The 18,918-nt window shown below is 55.8% G+C and overlaps 2 protein-coding genes across 8 annotated transcripts in view; both read right to left on the bottom strand.

The window, feature by feature from the left end:
- The window catches only part of MYO15B (myosin XVB), a 32,383-nt gene extending 20,747 nt beyond the window's left edge, over positions 1-11,636 (bottom strand). Inside the window, 17 exon segments of the mRNA XM_049702037.1 lie at positions 58-173; positions 363-440; positions 3,305-3,430; positions 4,187-4,318; positions 4,570-4,665; positions 5,791-5,923; positions 5,999-6,057; positions 6,171-6,284; positions 7,009-7,170; positions 7,286-7,399; positions 7,564-7,627; positions 7,752-7,855; positions 8,118-8,240; positions 8,538-8,616; positions 8,771-8,880; positions 9,114-9,177; positions 9,568-11,636. Of these exon segments, the coding sequence (XP_049557994.1) occupies positions 58-173; positions 363-440; positions 3,305-3,430; positions 4,187-4,318; positions 4,570-4,665; positions 5,791-5,923; positions 5,999-6,057; positions 6,171-6,284; positions 7,009-7,170; positions 7,286-7,399; positions 7,564-7,627; positions 7,752-7,855; positions 8,118-8,240; positions 8,538-8,616; positions 8,771-8,880; positions 9,114-9,177; positions 9,568-11,621 (3,728 nt within the window). The 5' untranslated portion in view covers positions 11,622-11,636.
- Positions 11,637-18,553: 6,917 nt separating this feature from the next.
- Positions 18,554-18,918, bottom strand: part of LLGL2 (LLGL scribble cell polarity complex component 2) — a 34,215-nt gene continuing 33,850 nt past the window's right edge. For all 7 annotated transcript variants that reach the window (XM_033438481.2, XM_033438480.2, XM_049702207.1 and 4 more), the window contains one exon: positions 18,554-18,903. In XM_033438481.2, the coding sequence (XP_033294372.1) occupies positions 18,893-18,903 (11 nt within the window). In that variant the 3' untranslated portion in view covers positions 18,554-18,892. The remainder of the gene's footprint in view (positions 18,904-18,918) is intronic.

The raw sequence follows: 18,918 nt of genomic DNA, 5'->3' as shown, positions 1-18,918 counted from the left end.
AGACTGGCCCCTCCATTCAAACTCCCTGGGGTTGAGTGTGGGGGGCCCTATTCTCACCTGCCCAGCCGGGCTAGGAGGTCCCCCAGGGAATGCTGGAAGCGAGAGGTCAGCGTGGGTTTGCCTGGTCCGTCCCCAGACTCGGGCTCTGCTTCCTGGAACAGGCTACCCACCAGCTGTGGGGTGAGAGGGGGCCAAGCCAGCTCACCTGGGCCTGTCCAGCCTGCCCCTCACCCCGACCCCCGGGGAGCCAGGGTGGGCCGGCCAAAGGTTCAGGTTGCCAGGGGCTTGAAGACTAGCTCCTTGGGCAAGGCTGTCAGGGTGGAGAGGGCAGAATGGGGGGACAGGGAGTCCGGCAGGGGCACCTGGAGCTGGCTCTGGGCAAGCATTTCCACCACAGCAGGGTCAAGATGATCCTGGTTTCTGTTTAAAAACTTGTGAACCTGCAAGAGATAATGTGGGCGGGGGGTGGGGAGCCAAGGAGAGAAGGCTGGGTGTGGAAGCCAGTCCCTTTGCAAAATAATCCAGCCTCTCCCCTCTGAGTTATAAGGCCACCTTTGACACAACACTGTAAATCAACTATACCTCATTAAAAAAAATGTTTTACAAAGGCCCCCTTTGAAGTTGGACTCATCTCACACCACGTACCAAAATTAACTCAAAATGAATGGATCAAAGACCCAGATGTAAGACCTGAAACTATAAAACTCTTAGAAGAAAACAAAGGGAGAAAGCTTCATGACATTGGACTTGGCAACGATTTCCTGAATATGACACTAAAAGCACAGGCAACAAAGGAAAAATAGATAAACTGGATTTCATTAAAACGAAAAACTTTTGTGTATCAAAATACAGTACTAAGAGGGTGAAAAGACAGCCTACAAAATGGGAGAAAATATCACATATAACGGTTTAATATGCAGATTATGTAAAGAACTCCTACAACTTAACAACAACAAAAAAATAAAACAACTCAATTCAGGACTTCCCTGGTGGCACAGTGGTTAAGGATCCGCCTGCCAATGCAGGGGGCACTGGTTCGATCCCTGGTCCAGGAAGATTCCACATGCTGCGGAGCAACTAAGCCCATGCACCACAACTACTGAGCCCACATGCCACAACTACTGAAGCCCACACACCTAGAGCCCGTGCTCCGCAACAAGAGAAGCCACCACAATGAGAAAGCCGTGCACTGCAATGAAGAGTAGCCCCCTGCTCGCTGCAACTAGAGGAAGCCTGCGTGTGGCAACGAAGACCCAAGGCAGCCAAAAATAAATAAACAAACCCCAAACCAACTCAATTCAAAAATGGGCAAAGGACTTGAATAGATATTTCTCCAAAGAAGATACACAAATGGCCAAGAAGCACATGAAAAGATGCTTGACATCGTTAGTCATTAGAGAAATGCAAATCAAAACCACAATGAAAAAGAAAACAACAAAAAAAAAACCCAATGAGATACCACTTCACACCCACTAGGATGCCTATAATTTTCAAAAACGGAAAATAACAAGTATTTGCAAGGATGTAGAAAAACTGGAACCCCCAATACATTGCTGGTGGGACTATAAAATGGTGCAATCACTGAGGAAGAGTTTGGTGGCTCCTCAAAAACGTAAACATAGCATTACCATATGACCCAGCAAACCTCTCCTAGGCAGACACCCAAAAGAATTGAAAGCAGCGACTCACACAGTTACTTGTACACCCATGTTCACAGCAGCGTTATTCACAATAGCCAAAAAGGTGGAAACAATTCATGTCCATCAGCAGATGAATGGATAAACAAAATGTGGTCTATACATACAACGGAATATTATTCAGCCATGAAAAGGAAGGAAATTCTGACACATGCTACAACATGGATGAACCTTGGAAGCATTATGCTCAATGCAATAAGTCAGACACATAAGGATTGTGTGTGTGTGTGTGTGTGTGTGTGTGTTATGATTCCACTTACATAAGAATAGGCAAATTTATAGATACAGAAAGTAGATTAGATATTGCCAGAGTCTGAGGAAGGGGGAATTGGAGCTTAATGTTTAATGGGTAAGTTGTTTCTGTTTGGGATAATGAAAAAGTACTGGAAATGGATACCAGTGATGGTTACACAACATTGTGAATGTACTTAAAGACACTGAAATGTACCCTTAAAAATGGTTAGAATGGGAAATTTTATGTTGTGTATACTTTACCACATTTTTTTAAAGGCCGCCTTTGTCACATACCCAGTTCTTTGTTACACTTTTGGGTCTGTTTATTGGGTTTTCAATTCTGTCTCATTGATGGGTCTGCTCCTTATCAATACCATAATCTTTTAATTGCTAGAGCTTTAAAATATGTTTTAATATCTGATAGAGCAAATGCCTCCATAATTATTTGCTTTTTATATCTTATTAGCTATTCTTATGCATTTATTTTCCATATAATACTTCAGAATAATTTTGTTAAAATCCACCTCTCCTTCTCTCATAAAAGCCCCATTGGAGTATTGTCTGGAATTACATGACTTTTCTAGATTAACTGGGAAAGAGTGAACAATATAGGGCTCCCCAACAGAAATGTGGCTTTTCCCTCCATTTTTAAGTCTTCTTTTGTGACCTTCAATACAATTTTATAGTTTTCTTTAGTCAATCTCCTTCTGTTTCTTCCTTTTTTCTTTTAGATGTGATTTTTTTTTGAGGTATAATTGACATATACTCCTTGTGTTTCACGTGTGGATAACTCCTGTGTAGTTTGTATGTTTTCTTCTACAACCAGAGCATGTCACCTCCTCCAGGAAGCCTTACCTGACTTGCCCCACCTCAAACCAGTCACCTGGTCCTAGCCTTTAAACCAGGCCCCCTCCCCTCAGCAGCTCTCCTCCTGGGTAGGTGTGCAGTAGTCATGAAACTCATAAAGGGGAGAGGAGAATCCCTTCAGTGAGCACCTAGTATCTGCCAGGCCCCTGACCCGCCATTTCCATGTAATTGTATTAATCCTCAGGACAATGCTATAGGCTGGACTCCCATTCCCATTTTACAGATGAGGAAATGGAGGCTCAGAAGGAGAAGTAGACTGCCTGAGGTTATCAGAGCCAGGTCCCATGCATACACTCTGCCCCTCTTGGACTGGAAGGTCCCAAGGCCTTGACCCTCCCCACCCCATAATGCCCACCCAGAACTCAGTAAGTCATGCACTAGGTGAGGCCAAGGGCCCAGGTGGGGACAGATGGCCAAGCCTTGGAAGGGGCCTCCCCACACCTACCCCTCTCACCCGTCAGGTGACTCCCCAGGGTCACACTGCCCTCACTGATTCACCCTGATACCTGGTAGGTGACGGTCCCAGCGTAATGCCGCACGGTGAAGATGGGAAGGGGCAGCTGGGGCTTGGTGTAGCGCGGGTGGTCGCCGTGGTGGTAGTGGCACTTCTGCAGGAAGGTGTGGTCCGTGGCCTGAGAAGAGGAAGAGCTTCTCAGGCCTTTGCAGGTGCCATTCCCCTGCTGGGACTGTGCTTCCCTCCCCTGCCCCCCAAAACCACACGCACTGAACAGAAGGTGAGCTTTGGTTTTGGTCCCCAAACTTCTTTTCCAGGAAGAGTCACTCCACATCTGAGTCCTTAGAAAGGGCACGGCTTCTATCCCAGGGACTATTTTGAACAATTGGCTCCCATTTGAGAAAAAACACAGTAGCCTTGTACACCTCAGTCAATAAAACTTGGTGGCTTAGAGGACCCTTGACGAAATCATTTAAAAGAAATGGGGCTAGGGGAACTTTAAGGCAGTTTTAGCAATCACTCCTGGGAGTCTGGTCTCACAGTTACATGTGTTTCTGAACAAGTCTTTCAAAGATACTTTTAAAAGGCCATCCGGTAAGAGATTATTTTATAGTGCTAAGGAACTTATAACAACGAATACTTGGGGAAAGCCTCACAAGCCCCTCATGGGGCCTGCACAGTCCCCACCACCCTGCCCCTCAGGCACAACTGTCCCCCTCTGCAGCGAGGACTCTTGGAGAAGTCGGGAATCTCACTCAGGATCACCCAGAGACAGGATTTGAAGCCCGTGTGGCCGCTGCTTTCCCAAGCTGTGCTGAGGGCCTGTGGGCAGGGTCCCAGGACCTTAGCCCTTTATTGCTCCCCTGGGAGTTCCTGCTCGCTCTGGCCTGGCCACCAGGGCCCCCACTCCATGTCCCCGACACTGGGGGCTCACCTGGGACAGCCATGTCTGGGCATCCAGGATACTCAGGAGGCTGTGGGGCTGGTCTACCAGGAGATCCAGGCAGGACTCCTGCGGAGGCTGGGGGATGGGCACCCAGGGCAACAACTCCCTCCGACACTCCTCCTGGGAACAGCCAGCATTTAGTTCACAGAGACCACCCATGTTCATGGGGGGACCTCATCTGAGCCAGAGCAAGGATGGCCCTCCCACTTTACAGATGAGTAAACTGAGCCTCAGAAGGACTGAGAGGGCCCATAGCAAGGGGGCTTTGGGGCAGAGCTCTCGGTGTAGTGCCTTCTCTTTACCAGGGATGGCCTCTGTTCTGGGAAACAGCTGGGTGTCCCCCTGCCGCCTCCATGCCCAGCTCCCCATACCTCCTCCTGGGCCAGAAGCATCTGGCTGGAGAAGAGCTGCAGGCGCTCGCTGGCGAGGTTGTTGCACAGCTGCTCCAGGCCGTTGACCCGCAGTGCCTGGGGGGGCGCGTGGGCAGTGAGGTGGGCACCCACACGAGGTGGGGGCACAGGGCAGCTGGTCGGGGGGCTAGCACACAGGCCTGGTTCCCTTCATCCCCCTCCCACAGCTGCCCCCATTCTCCCCAGCACTAGGCGGGAGGGGTGCCCTAGGGCTGATGCTTCCTCCTCCAGGGACAAGTCCAAAGATCCTGGCACAGCATGCAGGCCGCCTCAGCCCAGTCCCAGCCTCGATCATGCTTCCTCCCTCCAACAACCCACACCCCTGCCTTCTGCCTTAGCACCACTGTGAGCCTTCGGGCCTCTGATCATAGCCATCCTGTGGTCTAGAAGACACCTCTTGCTACAGCCTAACTCGCTGGCTATCAGAATGCCACATCCTCGTAAGCAGAGCTCCAGGCTGCCGCCTCCAAGAAGCCTTCCAGCATCCCTCCTGTTGGAATTACAGGCTCCTTCCTCTGTGCCCCTCAGCACTTTCCTAGTAAGCCCAGCAGAGCTCCCGCTTCGTGTAGCTTTGCACAGAGTTTTGACATGTTCTAAAATACACACAAGAGCACGCATGTGCGTACATGCGCGCACACACACACACACACACACACACACACACACGGGCAACGGTCATCCCCTCCTCAGAGAGCGGATAGTCACCAAGGACACACTGGAGAGGAGGAGAGAGCAGGGGACTGGGCACAGCGCCCATCCAAGGACTGAGGTGGGGGCCACCTCCTCTTGCTCTCGCCCCTCCTCCCTGCCTTGAAGAAACAGGATGTTCTGGAAAGGGGTGAAGAGCTTATGAAAAACTCAGTGTGATTTGGGGGATTCCCTCTCTTCCCTCTCCTCTGGGTACACAGCAGGCAAGGCTGACCCATCCAAGGGTCTTTCATTGTCTTAAGGGCTCCTGTGAGACTCTGCAAGGCCAAGCAGGCAGAACTCTCCAGAGCCGACGTCAGGGCTGGACAGGGCAGGTGGCTGTACCTATGGAACACGCAGCTGTCTCGTGGACCATCTTATGGTCAGAAAGGCAGGCAGCGCACGAGCGCCCCCACAAAGGGAAGCTGCTGGGGTCCCCAGAAATAACCAGGATGAGGTGGGCACCCCGTCCTGGGCCCCGCCCCCAGGGGTGACCTCAAAGCCGTAGACATCGACGACAGTGACAGTGACCACGCTGCCTCCCTCCCCGGGGGGTGCCAGCCGCACATTGGTTCTCCTCAGAAGCCAGGTGAAGAGCCGCGAGTACAGGGCCTTGGCCAGGGCGTCCCTGTGGGCAGGGGGAGTGAGCCTCGTGCAGCAGGGGCCGGGCCTGCTCACAGCTCTCTCCTGTCCCCAGGGCCACCTGGCGCTGATGGCACTTTCCACGGGCAGGGATCTCGAGACCCGGCCATAGGGCGTCTCCTGAGGGCAGAGGATGTGCATGTGGTATGTCAGGCCCAAGGCCCACACTCGTGCTCCCCAAGCCTTCGGGTGGACTGGTCAGGCCCCCACCTCCCCAGGACCCCCGAGCTCACCATGACCCTCCTGGTGACAGCCCCCTCCAGGCGCTCGGGCGGCACCTGCAGCAACCGGGCTGCTGTGTGGATCTCAGCCCAGCTGGACACGGCAGCCACCTCCTGTGACTCCCTCTGGACAGGCGGGAGGGGGCAGGGAGAGCTCTGCTTGTGGACTGGCTGCTTCCCATGGGGCAGGGGCAGGGCCTTGCTTTGCCTGGCAAGGTGCCCTGTTACCCAAAGGTAGATCTGGGCAGGTAGGAGCTGGCTCCGGAGTCTGAGGGCCTGAGTGTGAATCCTGACTTTACCTCTCCACTAACTGGCGGCCCTGACAAGCCTCTTTCCTTCTCCGAGTCTCCACTGTCTTATTGTTAAAGGCGGAACAACAATTTTTATGTTATGGTGTTCTCAGGAGCAATGAATTAGAAAATATATGCAGGGAATTCCTCAGCGGTCCAGCGGTTATAGGACTCGGCACGTTCACTGCCGGGGGCCCGGGTTCAATCCCTGGTCAGGGAACTAAGATCCCGCAAGCTGCGCGGTGTGGCCAAAAAAAAAGAAAATATATGTAGAGTGATCTACACAGTGCCAGGTACATAATAGCTGCTCAATTAATGCCAAGCATCCTCCTTAGGGTGGCACTTTAGTGGGACAGGATCGGTATAGATGCAGAAAACCCCGGTTTCAGTTTTCTCATCTGTACGGTGGGAGTTCATCTGCTTTCGGGGGCAGTGGTGAGGCCCTGATGGTGGCCCGGGGCCTTACTGTCTCCTACACACAAGTGTTCGGCATTGTTATTTCTGCCCTCGTGATGACGCAAACAAGCCGCCACCAACCTAGTGTCTCAGAGGGAGCTCACCTCTGAGGAGGAGAAGCAGATGTTGCCCAGCTGCAGGACAGAAGCCAGCACAGCCCAGACGGCAGTCAGCTCCTCGGTGCCCAAGCCCAGCACCTGCAGGGCCTTCACCAGTCCTGTGAAGTCCTGGGCGTCCTCCTTGCCCCGGAGCCTGCAGGCCCGGCCCTGCAGAGCACAGCAGGGGTGAGGGGTGAGGAGTCTGGCCGCCCGCAGCTTCCCTCTCCTCAGACCCTCCCCTGGGCGGTCCCCGTGGTCCAGCACCGAGGGGGCCTTCCCCCACCTGGTTGAGGTAGTGGTAGGTCTCCGGCCCCTGTAGGGAGAGCCGTTCCCGTGCCATGGGGTCCAGCCCCGCCAGCAGCTCATAGAAAACATGGAAGCTCCGCTCAGCCTGGGCCTCAGGGGAGAAGGACTGGCTTAGGGGGAGCAACGGCCTGGTCCTGTGCCCCAGGGGAGCAAGGACAAGTCCTGGGGAAGGCAGGCTTGGGGGCTGAGGGACCACAGCCGCTCGCAGCGGCCCCTCCCTCTTTCCCACTCTGGGAGCAGCGGGCCAGGTCATACCTGAAACACCACCCTCGAGGTCTCAAGCAGGTAATGTGACACAGAGGCTCCCAGGATGACCCCTCTGTGGACACAGGACACTGAGTGAGGGACCCACCGTGGGCTGGACCCAAGGGCAGCAGCCTCAGCTTCCCAGTAAGGGAAACTGATCCTGGGTGACCCCGCCCACCTGGACCCCCGTCACTCACTGCTGCAGGCAGAGGCCTAAGACCTGGCCAAAGCGGCTGGCGTTGGAGTTGAGGACTGTCTTGGCGTGGCCAAAGCTGCTGAGCATGGGCAGCACGTCGTCCAGCTGGATGGGGGAGGGGCATTCAAGTACCCCTGGGAGCAGCAGTGGTGCCCACTGATCAGGTATCCCGGCCGAGGACACTATGTACCTGGCAGCTCTGTTGGTCCACGGAGGGGTCAGTCACCCCAGCCCTCCCTGTCCCCGCAGTAGGCAATGCCTCGGGCTGCCCCCGAGGGGAAGCCAGAGGCCTGAAGACCACCCTTCTGGCCCAAAGGAGTAGCATGGTCCCTCTTGGATCCCTGGGAAATGGCGAGCTGCCCCTCACCCGACATCCTCTGTCCCTTGTCTGCCACTGCTCCAGGCTGCTTAGGAACTGCACAATCTTTCTGGAAGCTTCTGTCTTCCCAGAGCCGCTGTGCCCACTGCAGGAGGGAGAGGCTGGCAGGGTCTCCAGGAAGGGGCACATAGGACAATCCCATCGAGCCCGAAAGTGGGGATATGCCCACCTGGAAGTGATACCTGCCCTAAAGGAGACTCCCAGAAATGCAGAAACATAGACCTGGGGCATAGAGACCAAACAGAAAAAAGTCCCCAAGATGCCTCGTTCAAGGGGCACAGTCTCAGGAAGTCCAGAGCTGTTGCCCAGCAGTGGACCAGACAGGCAGTTTCAAATGCAGACCTCACATCCCCTTCCTCCTGGCCTTCAGCGCGGCCTGAAGGTTCAGCCAAGCAGGGCAGCCACCACTCACCCCAGGAGGATGCAGGTGCCCTGCCCGGTGCTCTGAGACAGGCTATAGGCTGCTGCCACGATGGCAAAGATGTGTCTGGGGGAGGAGGGTGGAAGCAGATGAGAAGGTTACCAGAGATGGGCATCTGGGGCCTCCTGGGCGTAGGCAGGTCGTGCCTGCCATGCCCTGGACCTCAGTCAATGGGACATGCTGGGGGTGAGCAGAGGGCTGGTGGGGCAAATTCACGTACGGGGTGGTGTTAGGGGTCTTCCTAGGGTGGTAGCTGGCCAGGACCTCAGGTGAGAAGAGAGGCAGGGGCTGGCGGGGGTTCAGAGCGAGCAGGAGGGGCCCCCCAAAGGTCTGGGAGGAAAGTGGAAGCTCTCATCAGAACATGGAGGGAGCAGGTGTGCAAATAGAGTGGAGCTTTGATGCCCCCGGCCCCTCCCCGCTCTGCAGGACCCCAGAGAGGGTTCAGCACCCAGGCCAGGGAGGAGAAAGATGGAGGGGAAAGCTCTCCAGGGGTGCCCGGAGGGCCCTCTGGTCCCTGAGGAAAGGGAATCCCAGCCCACCATCCCCTCTTGGGTCCCCCGTACATAGATTCGGCCCAGGTAAAACCTCTTCTTGAGGCACAGCAGCACGGAGCTGTCGCACACCGGCCTGTAGGGAAGCAGGGTGGAGAAGCAGGGAGTTGGGGGCAGAAGATCCTGGGTTAGCGCTGCCACTGGCTGCAGAGACACTTCCACCAAGTCATGCACCCTCTCCGAGCTGGTCCATAATACAGGGGTCCGGCTGCTAAGCAAATTACCAGCGCCGTGGGCGCTACAAGCAGGACCAGGCTGCTGACCCAGAGGGAAGCTTTGTGCCAATTAGAGAAGGAAGGAGCACCTGATTCTCACCCCTCACCTGCCCCTTCCAACCAGACAACCTTGCGTGGCAAAATCCCATGTAAGGATACAATTCATAAAAGAACGGGGGTAGAATGGGATACGAGCAAGTGTGACCCACGCATGGCAGGTGCATGGCAGGTTTGGGACCGCGCCCGCTCACCGCAGCCGGGCCAGGTCCTCGGTGTCTTCCAGGCCTTCCCCGAGGCTCCCGTCCTCGGCGCCAGGAAAGGGCGGCGCCTCCAGGCCCGGCCCGAGGCTCAGCTCCAGGTCCTTCTCCAGCGCCTCCTCGGTCTCATCCTCTGGCTCCCATCGATCCCTCAGGAACCTGCAGGGGCTCGGGCTCCTCTCCCGCCGCAGGCGGGTCTCCAAGATGAGTCGGGGCAGCAGTGCTTCGGTGCCAAACCCAGGGTCCTCGCGGGGGTCCTCGCCCTGCGCCCAGTGCACCGGAGCCCCGGCTCCCAAGGTCTCCGGCTCTGCTTCGCTGCTGGAGCCTCTCTCGAGTGGGGGCTCGTCGGAGGGAGTCGGGCCGAGAGAGCCGTGGCGGCGCCCGGCCACCCCTTCTCCACTCGCCCTGCGCCCCTCACTGTCCCCTGAAGCCCCCGCACAAGACGAAAAGTGCCCCTCCCCAGCGGGGGCGTCCGCGGACGCTTCCTCTGAGCTCTGGCTGCTCGAGGTCCTCCCTGCCCTGTGGATCCTGGGGAACATGACCGCAAACTTGGGATCTGGAGTCGGGTCCGCGTCCTCAGAAGGGTCGTCGGGGGCTGGCCTTTCCGCAACCTGCGGGGAACTCGAGCCGCCACCAGGGGGAGCCCTCGGTCGCCCGCCCAGCCCCTCTACGCCCGCCAGGCTCAGCACTAGACCGCGGCTCAGCCCCGCCCCGCGGCCCCGCCCCTCGCCCGCCGCCCGCGCCTCGCCCGCCCGCGGCCGGAGCCGCAGCCACCGCAGGAGGCCCAGGCCCCGTGCCACCCGCAGGAGCCGGTCCTTGAGGCCCGAGCGGCAGGGACCCGCGGCCTGGGGAGCGGGCCCCGGCGGGGGCCTCGCCCGAAGCCTGCCGAGCGCCACCAGGGCGACCAGCGGCGCTGGGTCCCTGGACCCTTCTCCAGACCCCGCTTCGCTCACGCCCTCCTCCTCTTGCACCTTCCCCACCCCCTCTCCGACCTGTGTACGCTGACCCCGGGCGGTCAAGGCCTCGGCTCTAACGGCCTCGGGGCCCCTCGGCTCAGCCTTGGGCTGCACCCCACTGTTTCTCGCGTCCCGGGCCGGCCTGGGGTCTCGAGAAGCCCGCGAGCTCCGGGGAACGCACGCGCGGCTGCCCTCGAGGGGACTGGAGGCCGCGGCTTTACTGGCCGGGTCATCCTCTTCGGCCTCAGTGGACCCGCTTGTCGTTCCTGGGGCTGCCCGTAGGCTCCGTCCAGGCCCGGCTCCCTCCAGACTCAAGTCTGTGTCAGTCTCGGAATCCTCGGTCTCTCCCTGGGGCCTAGCCCCCGACGATCCTTCCGGGCTCCGGGGCCCGGCGGGGGGCTTGTCACCGCCTCTGCCGTCGCTGCCCAGGCCGTCGCTGCTCGGGCGTTCTCTCGGCGCCTCCAGCGCTGATTCCGGACCGGTTTGGGTGCTTCCCGAGCCCATGTCCGTTTGCTCCGAGTTGGGCCGCCGCTCCGGGGCCCCACCGCTCTGGCTGTCGCTCTCCAGGGCCTCGCGGACTTCGCTGTCCGGGCAGGAGCTGGCCGCGTCTCCATCCGACGTGTCCCCATTGAGGCTGCGGGTCTCTTGGCGGCCCCGCCGAACCGAGCGTCCCCGCCCTTTTCCTCTTCTCCTGCGGCGGTCGCGCCCGCGTGTCCTTCCTCCTCCGAGGAGACTCTTCTCCTCCAGGCGCCCCCCACGGCCGTCCCCAGGCTTGTGGTTCTCCTTAGGCCCGCATCCCCGACGCCAAGCGCTGCCTCGTCTCCCCGCAGCCTCCGGTGGCGGCCCAGCCTCTGGCCGTCTGCAGTCGCCGTTCTCCTCTACGGTGGGCTTCCTGCGGCCACCGGGGGTCTCCTGGCCCCCCGCGGTGCAGGGCTCCAAGCGTTGTCTCGCCCCGTGGGCTTTACCGCGGCCCTGTCGGCGCTCCCGGCTGGGCGCGCTGTCGGCGCTGGCCGACCTGGATTCCTGCTCCCGGGAGGTCGGCCTCCCGGGTCCCTCCGGCCGCTGGGGCGTTTTGCCCTTGCTCCTGACCATGGTTTGTTTCCCGGCGTCTCCCTCCTGTCCTCTTCCCTAGGAGCTGGCTGCCCGCAGGTGCCCTCGGCAGCACATCACAGGTTGCGGCTACAGGCTCAATCTACCCGCCCCCGCATCTCCCGCTTTATGCGTGAGCATCAATAATGCAGGTGGCTGCGGGTCCTGACCTCCTCTGCCAACAATAGAGTGGAGGCCGCCCAGGAAAGAGGAGCTGCAACTGCGGACAAAGGCCGTGGACAGGGCAACCGTGCCGCCTGGAGTTGCTGCCGGCCAGGTCAGCCTGGCACCACGCCAAATCGAGGGGGCCCATGCTCTGCTCCCGCCTCACTGCTTCTTCAGCAGGGCGTGAGGGGGTGCCAAAAGAACCGTCCTCCTCGTCCTGGGGTCTCTAGGGGAATCCACCCTCCTCCCCTGCATTGGCAGGCGGATTCTTAACCACTGCACCACCAGGGAAGTCCAGGTTACCCATTTCTTGTATTGCCTTCAAGAGCTATCCACGCACAGAAAAGCAAGTATTCTTTTTCCCTTTGAGCACAGGTGGAAGCTTTTCGAGCTCATGGCTCTCCACTCTGCTTTTTCCAATCTAACAGATTAACTTGGAGATTTCATAATAGTACATAACGATCTTCTTTTTCTTTTCTTTTTACAACTGCATAATAATCCAGCAAATGAACGTGCCATAGTTTAACCAATTCTTTATTGATAGTGTGAAAATTAATCAAGGGAAACCTTACTAAAATGGAGTCCAGAGGCCAGAAGGGGGAGCTCTTACACGCTTACCCCTCCACCTCAATGCAGGTCCCAAGGGAAAGAAATGTACTTTGTACTACAGCCAGCTGGAGGAAAAAAGATTTTCTCCTTGCCTGGCACAGCTCAGCCAATGAGAAACTGTCAAACTAAGACAATGAAAAGCCACTGTGCTTCAAATTCCCAATTTCCTCCAATGGTCTTTTTGTTTGTAACAGCCTTTCCCAACTTCCCCTTCTCCTCTATAAAAAAGTTTCCTCTCCTTTGCTTTAGCAGGGTTGCGTGTTGCTGGGCCATAGTTGCTATCCTGTGTTGTAATTCTTTGCTGCTCTTGAATAAACCTGTTTTCCTGGTAAAATAACTGACTTTTAAAAAATTGCTTTAGGCTAACAGACTTTTATGTCTGAAACGGAGGATGCCTTCATCTCAGCTTTTGCTTCAGTTACAAACAACATTGACTCCACCTGTGTCCAAGCAGAATCAATTCCTAGAAGTAGAATTGCTGGGCCATAGGGTATGTGTGTTTGTAATTTGGAGTGCTCCAAATTTTCCTCCACGGAGGCTGTATCAATTTACACTCCCACAAACAAGATAGGAGACCACCCATTTTAACATGGCACTGAGGCATGGCGTTACCTAACATTTTTGCCACTCTGAAACGTGACAAATCTCAGTGTCTTTTAAATTCATTTCTCTGTGAAAATAAGCAGCTTTCCTCCATCTTACAGCCTTTTTTTTTTTTTCTTGAGACCTGTCTTTTCTCATTCTTTACCCATCTTTGTACTGATGCGGATCTGTTTCTTGATGGTTATACTGTAGTTAAACCCAGGCAGGATTCATGAGCCCTTTTTGGATGGCCCCAGGGCAAGGCAGCTGCTGCAGGGTAGGCTCCGGGGCACCCAAGATGGAGTCAGATGAGATCTCCAGCCAGGGCCTGTGACCTGCCCCGCAGGGCTCCGTGCCCCTGCTGACCACTCACTCTGGCCTCTCCTCACCAGCAGCCCTGCCCAGAATCAAAGTGGGGGAGGTAACGTTCCAGATTGTGGCCCTTTCCTTGGTATGCTCTCCAGCTGGCTTGTACCTGCCTTGTACCCACCTCTCTGCACATCTCCTGGAGCCAGCCTCAGACCTGGGTGGAGCTGCTGCAAGCGCTCACGTTACCCAGGAGGGCCGCTCACAGCCCAGAGGCCTGGTTTGAGCAAGGAGTTGAAAGTGACTTGGCCTTTGCCAAGGAAGCAGCCTTCTAGTGAAGGAAGCAGCTGTCCCAAAGGAACACAAGCTCATAGGTAACATCAGTTACCATGGAGCTCATAAAACTGGTGTCTTTGTGAAAGTCTGTAAGCTGTGCTTCCCCACCACCAATACTGACCAAGGCAAAGGGCGATGAGACTCATAGGGCTTGTTTCACCTGCAGAAAGCGGGAAGTGGGGTGATGTATTCACACAGTGGATGATTACACAGCGCTGTCAGCAACATACATGGGTTATTTCACAAACGTAATGGTGAGTGAAGAAGCCAGAAAGAGTTATAGAGTCACTGTATGAGTCTAGTTACATAAAGTACGAAAAGAGGAAACTGAGCTAGTTATAGAGTGGTGCCTGGGGTGGGGGGTGGGAGGTTGGCAGTGACTAGAAGGGTCACGAGGGAGCCTCCATGGGTGATACTGTTTGTTCAGTTGGTGGAGGTGTATCGGGTTGTACTCCTACGACTTGTGCTATTCTGTATGCGTTTTACAATTTAAAAGATAACACAGAGAAAGAGCTCACTGTTTTGCCCTGGTCTAATAATAATGATGATGATGATGTGCTAGGTATTCTTCTAAGTACTACACTTAATTTTTTTTTTTCTTTTTGGCCACACCCTGTGGCCTGTGGGGTCTTAGTTCCCCAGCCAGGGATTGAACCCAGGCCCTCAGCAGTGAAAGCACGGAGTCCTAACCACTGGACCGCCAGGGAATTCCCTGAATTCACTTAATGCTTGAAAGCACTCTAAGAGGTTGGTGCTGTAAGGATTCCCATTTTATGGACGATAAGACTGAGGCACACAGCTGAGTGTCAGAACTGGAATGCCAGGAATTCCCTGGCAGGCCAGTGGTTAGGACTCTGTGCTTTCACTGATGAGGGCCTAGGTTCAATCCCTGGTTGGGGAACTAAGATCCCACAAGCTGCACAGCGCGGCCAAAAATAAATATATTATTATACACATAAAAAAAAAGAAGTGGGATGCCCACTCAGGCAGTCTGGCTCCCAAGACCTGGCAAAAGAACATGTGTGAGGAGCTACCATCAGCTACACACAGAACTTCCATTTGTCCAGCCCATTACAATGTGTCCTGTGAGCTCTGGGGGCAGAGGGAGAGCTCCACACCTGTCTCTAATCTCCTACCTTCTCCCCTGCCCTCCTCTCCCTCTGGTTGATCCAGGACAGAGCTCGGATCTCACTCAGCTCCGTGGGCGTGGCCACTTCTGATCCTCTGAGTCTCAGTTAGTTCTCTTCCCAAGCTTCATTTCATTCAAACCCCCCAAAACCCTAGGAAGGAGATATGGTCTCATTTCACAGATGGGGAAACGGCTCTGAGAGGATAAGTGGCTTAAGGACACACAGCCAGTAAGTGAGAAATTGGGGACCCAATTCAAGGGTTCCGCTATTCTTTTTCTTTAATTAATTAATTAATTTATTGGCTGCATTGGGTCTTCGTTGCTGCACGCGGGCTTTCTCTAGTGGCGAGCGGGGGCTACTTTTCGTTGCGGTGTGCGGGCTTCTCATTGTCGTGGCTTCTCATGGTGCAGAGCATGGGCTATAGGCACGCAGGCTTCAGTAGTTGTGGCATGTGGGCTCACTAGTTTTGGCTTGCGGGCTCTAGAGCACAGGCTCACTAGTTGTGGTGCACGGGCTCAGTTGCTCCACGGCATGTGGGATCTTCCCGGACCAGGGCTCAAACCCATGTCTCCTGCATTGGCAGGTGGATTCTTAACCACTGCGCCACCAGGGAAGCCCGGGTCCCACTATTCTGCTCCATGACACTTCTGCTGAGAATTGGCTTCAGAACCAGACAGGCTTGGTCCCTCCCCTGTCCCACTTCCTGGCTGTGTGATTTCCAACAATCTCCGGGGAACTCCCCTGGACAAACCTGATAGCAGGGCAGAGGGGCCCCAGCCCCAAGCCCAGTTCTCCCCTTTGCCTCCTCCTTCCCACTCATTCCTTCATCTGCTTTGCTCACGAGGACAATGTGAGCTCCTCCTCCGGTCTGTGCAAGCCCTCTTCTGACTCCACTCCACGCTCCTTCCCTCCCTCCTGATCCATCTCCTCCTCTCCTGGCCTCACCCACCTCACAGTAACTTTCACCTCCTTTGGTTGGGTGTTTACTGGGAGCCAGCTGCTGTGGGCTGTTACAGATTCTCATTTAATCCTTTCAGTCCTCTGAGGTCGGCCCTATTATCACAGCCCATTTTGGAGATAAGTAAACAAAGGCGCAGGAGTGAGGTCATCTATCCAAGGTCACACAGCCGGTCACAGGCAAAGCCAGTGATGGAGGGTTGGATCCGCCCGACTTTCAGATGTAGGTGAACACTGTCTTCCACCTCTGGATGCCGAAGGCCCTCAGATCTAAGTCTCCAGACTGGCTGCCTGTGGTACGTCTCCAGGGACTTTGGTTTTTTTTTTCTGCGGTACGCGGGCCTCTCACTGTTCTGGCCTCTCCCGTTGCGGAGCACAGGCTCCGGACGCGCAGGCTCGGCGGCCATGGCTCACGGGCCCAGCCGCTCCGTGGCATGTGGGATCTTCCCAGACCGGGGCACGAACCCGTGTCCCCTGCATCGGCAGGCGGACTCTCAACCACTGCGCCACCAGGGAAGCCCCCTCCAGGGCCTTTGGAATTGGCAGTGACCCCTCCCACTCACTCACCGGTCTATCTGGCAGCCATCCTGGTCAACTCAACCTCTCAATACGTCCGTTTCACCACTCCCATCACCTCTCCCTGGACACCCCACTTCTCCCTCGGGGCCAGCCCAGCTTCCGTCAGTCCCCTTTCTAGAGCACGCCTATCCATAAAAATGGCTGGTCTCACACTCCTAATATGAGAACTTTTCTTCTGAACTATTTGAACCACCAACGTAAGCTAACGCTTCAGAGCACAGTGTACTTAAGGCAAATCTCGTCCTTAATGCGCGCGGGGTAACTCCATTTTCAAAGAGCCCTCTTGGTATTTTCAGGTGCGTGTGTGTGCTTGTTGACTTCTTGTTCGAGCTGATTAGCCGGATCATTGCGGCAGCCACGAAGCCACGGAGGTATTGGCTCTGCCATTTTCTTCTCATTTGTTGGCGTTTGCGTTGTTACCGTGATCTTCAAGTCTTGGTTTCTTGGCAGGAAACTTCGTGTCGCTTGTCCATTAGTGTGAGGTAATTTAGGCCAACTGGATAAAAGACATGGAAGCCCCCCTAAACTGGCAGTCACAAAACCATACCTGTCTCCCTAGGTGGGGAGCCCAGCTCTCTGGGTGTGATGTTCCCACTCCTTCCTTGGCACCCACTTTTGGCGCAGGATCCTCTGACCCACAGACTGAGGACCCCAGTGCCAACCCGAGTTAGAGAAGACATCCTATGCCTCAAACTCTAAGATGTACTCCCTGACACTGACAGAGGGCCTCCCCCATCGTTAGCCCATTGACCTCGACGTCTCATAGGAACCTGGCAACAGATCACGAGGGAATACTGTTATCCCATTTCCCAGGAGAAACTGATGCAGAGCAGGTAAGTAATTTGCCTGAGTGGAACTCGGTTGCTGTAGCTGCGGTTGAAGCTACAGTAATCTTTAGAAGAATAAATCTCCTCATGGAACTTCCCTGCTTAAAGCCCTCCAGATGGGACTTCCCTGGCGGTCCAGCACTTCCATTGCAGGGGGCGTGGGTTCGATCCCTGGTCTGGGAACTAAGATCCCACGTGCCACGCAGCGCGGCAGAAAAAAAACGTCCTTCAAAGGCTTCCGCTGTCTCAGGATGGAGTCCAGACTGTCTTGCAGAGGGTGCAGTTCTCCCCACCTCCCCCACACCCGTGGCTTTGTCTTTATCTGCCCAGCATCCTTTCTCCACTTCTTCCCGGGACAGCATTTTCTTCCTTTGGGGAGCTGTCCCTCCCGCTCCTCGCGGCTCTTGGGGCTCCATCTCAGTAAGCCCCCACTATTCCTCTAAGGAGAAACAAGGGATGCTCAAGTGGTCCAAGTTCCAAAATGCAGCGACTCTTGAGCTGGACGTGCTGGGCCGGAGGGTGGGTGCGGAGGATGCTCCCACGGTGTGTCCGTCCTGGGACCTGGGCCTCAGCTCCTCCTCTGCTCCCTGAGCAATCCGTGTCCTTACAACAGGCCCTTTCCGCGCTCAGGCCAGGGTGGGTTCCTGCGGCCCGTGGTGGTGCCCTCGCCCTCACGAGGCTCCTGGACTGGCCCTGGCATTTTCAGCTCATTTCCTGCTGGCCACCCTCAGCTCTTCACTCGTTCTACGGCGAGCAGAACACTCCCTCTCGTGCTGCTGTACCTCCCCGCCCCCAGTCCTCTGCACAGAACAGTCTGCCCAGCCAGCTCCTGGTCACCTCCCCAGGCACATTTCTCACAAGCCCCCAGATGTCCCTCATCTTAACACTTCCTGCACTTGTAAGGACCCCACGAGGGCAGGGATCACATTGTCTTGGCCACCTCTGAACACCAAGCACCTGGCATATAGCTGGTGCTCAGTGAAGACAGGTGAATAAAGATGTGGCCCAAGTTGAATCAAACCCCGGGTTTACAAAGACCTTAACTGCCCCCCACGCCTCAGCAGCACCCCACAGTCCTTCCCCGAAGTCCGGAAGAAGCCATCAGGCCTGAGATACTGTGTCCATCTTCCCCTCCTAACAGCAAGGGAAGGCCAGCCAGGGGCAGCTAGGGGCCTCCCACTGCCCCCCACCCGGGGATGCAGTCAGACTCAATTCAGTTAACTTTTACCATTTATTCCCAAAGAGAGAAGGCATATAGCGTTCGGACACAACCAGATACAGTTTGATCTGATTCAAATAGCTTAAAAAACAGATTCTCCTGAGCACCAGCCTGGTCCAGGGGATGGACCCGAGGGGGAAAGTCAAGGAACCAGCTAACGATCATTTCTATTTACGTGGAAAATCTCTGCACAATTAAAAAAGTAAAGTCGTTGGGCCAGTCCAGTGAAGAGGTAATAAGGTGTTTATTAAAAACTTTTTCACCCAGAGGCAGTTAACATTTATAATTTAAAACCCAGCCCACTACAAAAAGCGGGGAGACGGGGATAAGAACTGTGCAACATTGACAAAAGGACCGAGAGGGTCAAGGCCCGAGGAGGGAGAGCCCCAGGGCCCTGGGGTCCCTCCTCTCCCAAGGCCAGGAGCAGCAGCAGGGCGGGCACTGGGGGTGCCCCCAGCCCCTGCACGGCCCAGTGCATGGGCCTCTCCAGGTGGGGCAGTGCCCCCAGGAAGAGCCGTCAGTAGTGTGTGTTCGTCGTGCAGAAGGAGACAGAGCCACAGTGACTCAGGAGCATCCTGGGCGGGACGGGG

The sequence above is a fragment of the Orcinus orca genome, chromosome 19 (assembly GCF_937001465.1).
Source record: "Orcinus orca chromosome 19, mOrcOrc1.1, whole genome shotgun sequence".
Classification (NCBI taxonomy): Eukaryota; Metazoa; Chordata; class Mammalia; order Artiodactyla; family Delphinidae; genus Orcinus; species Orcinus orca.
Note: the sequence above shows the minus strand (reverse complement) of the source record. Positions and strands in the feature narration are given on the sequence as shown.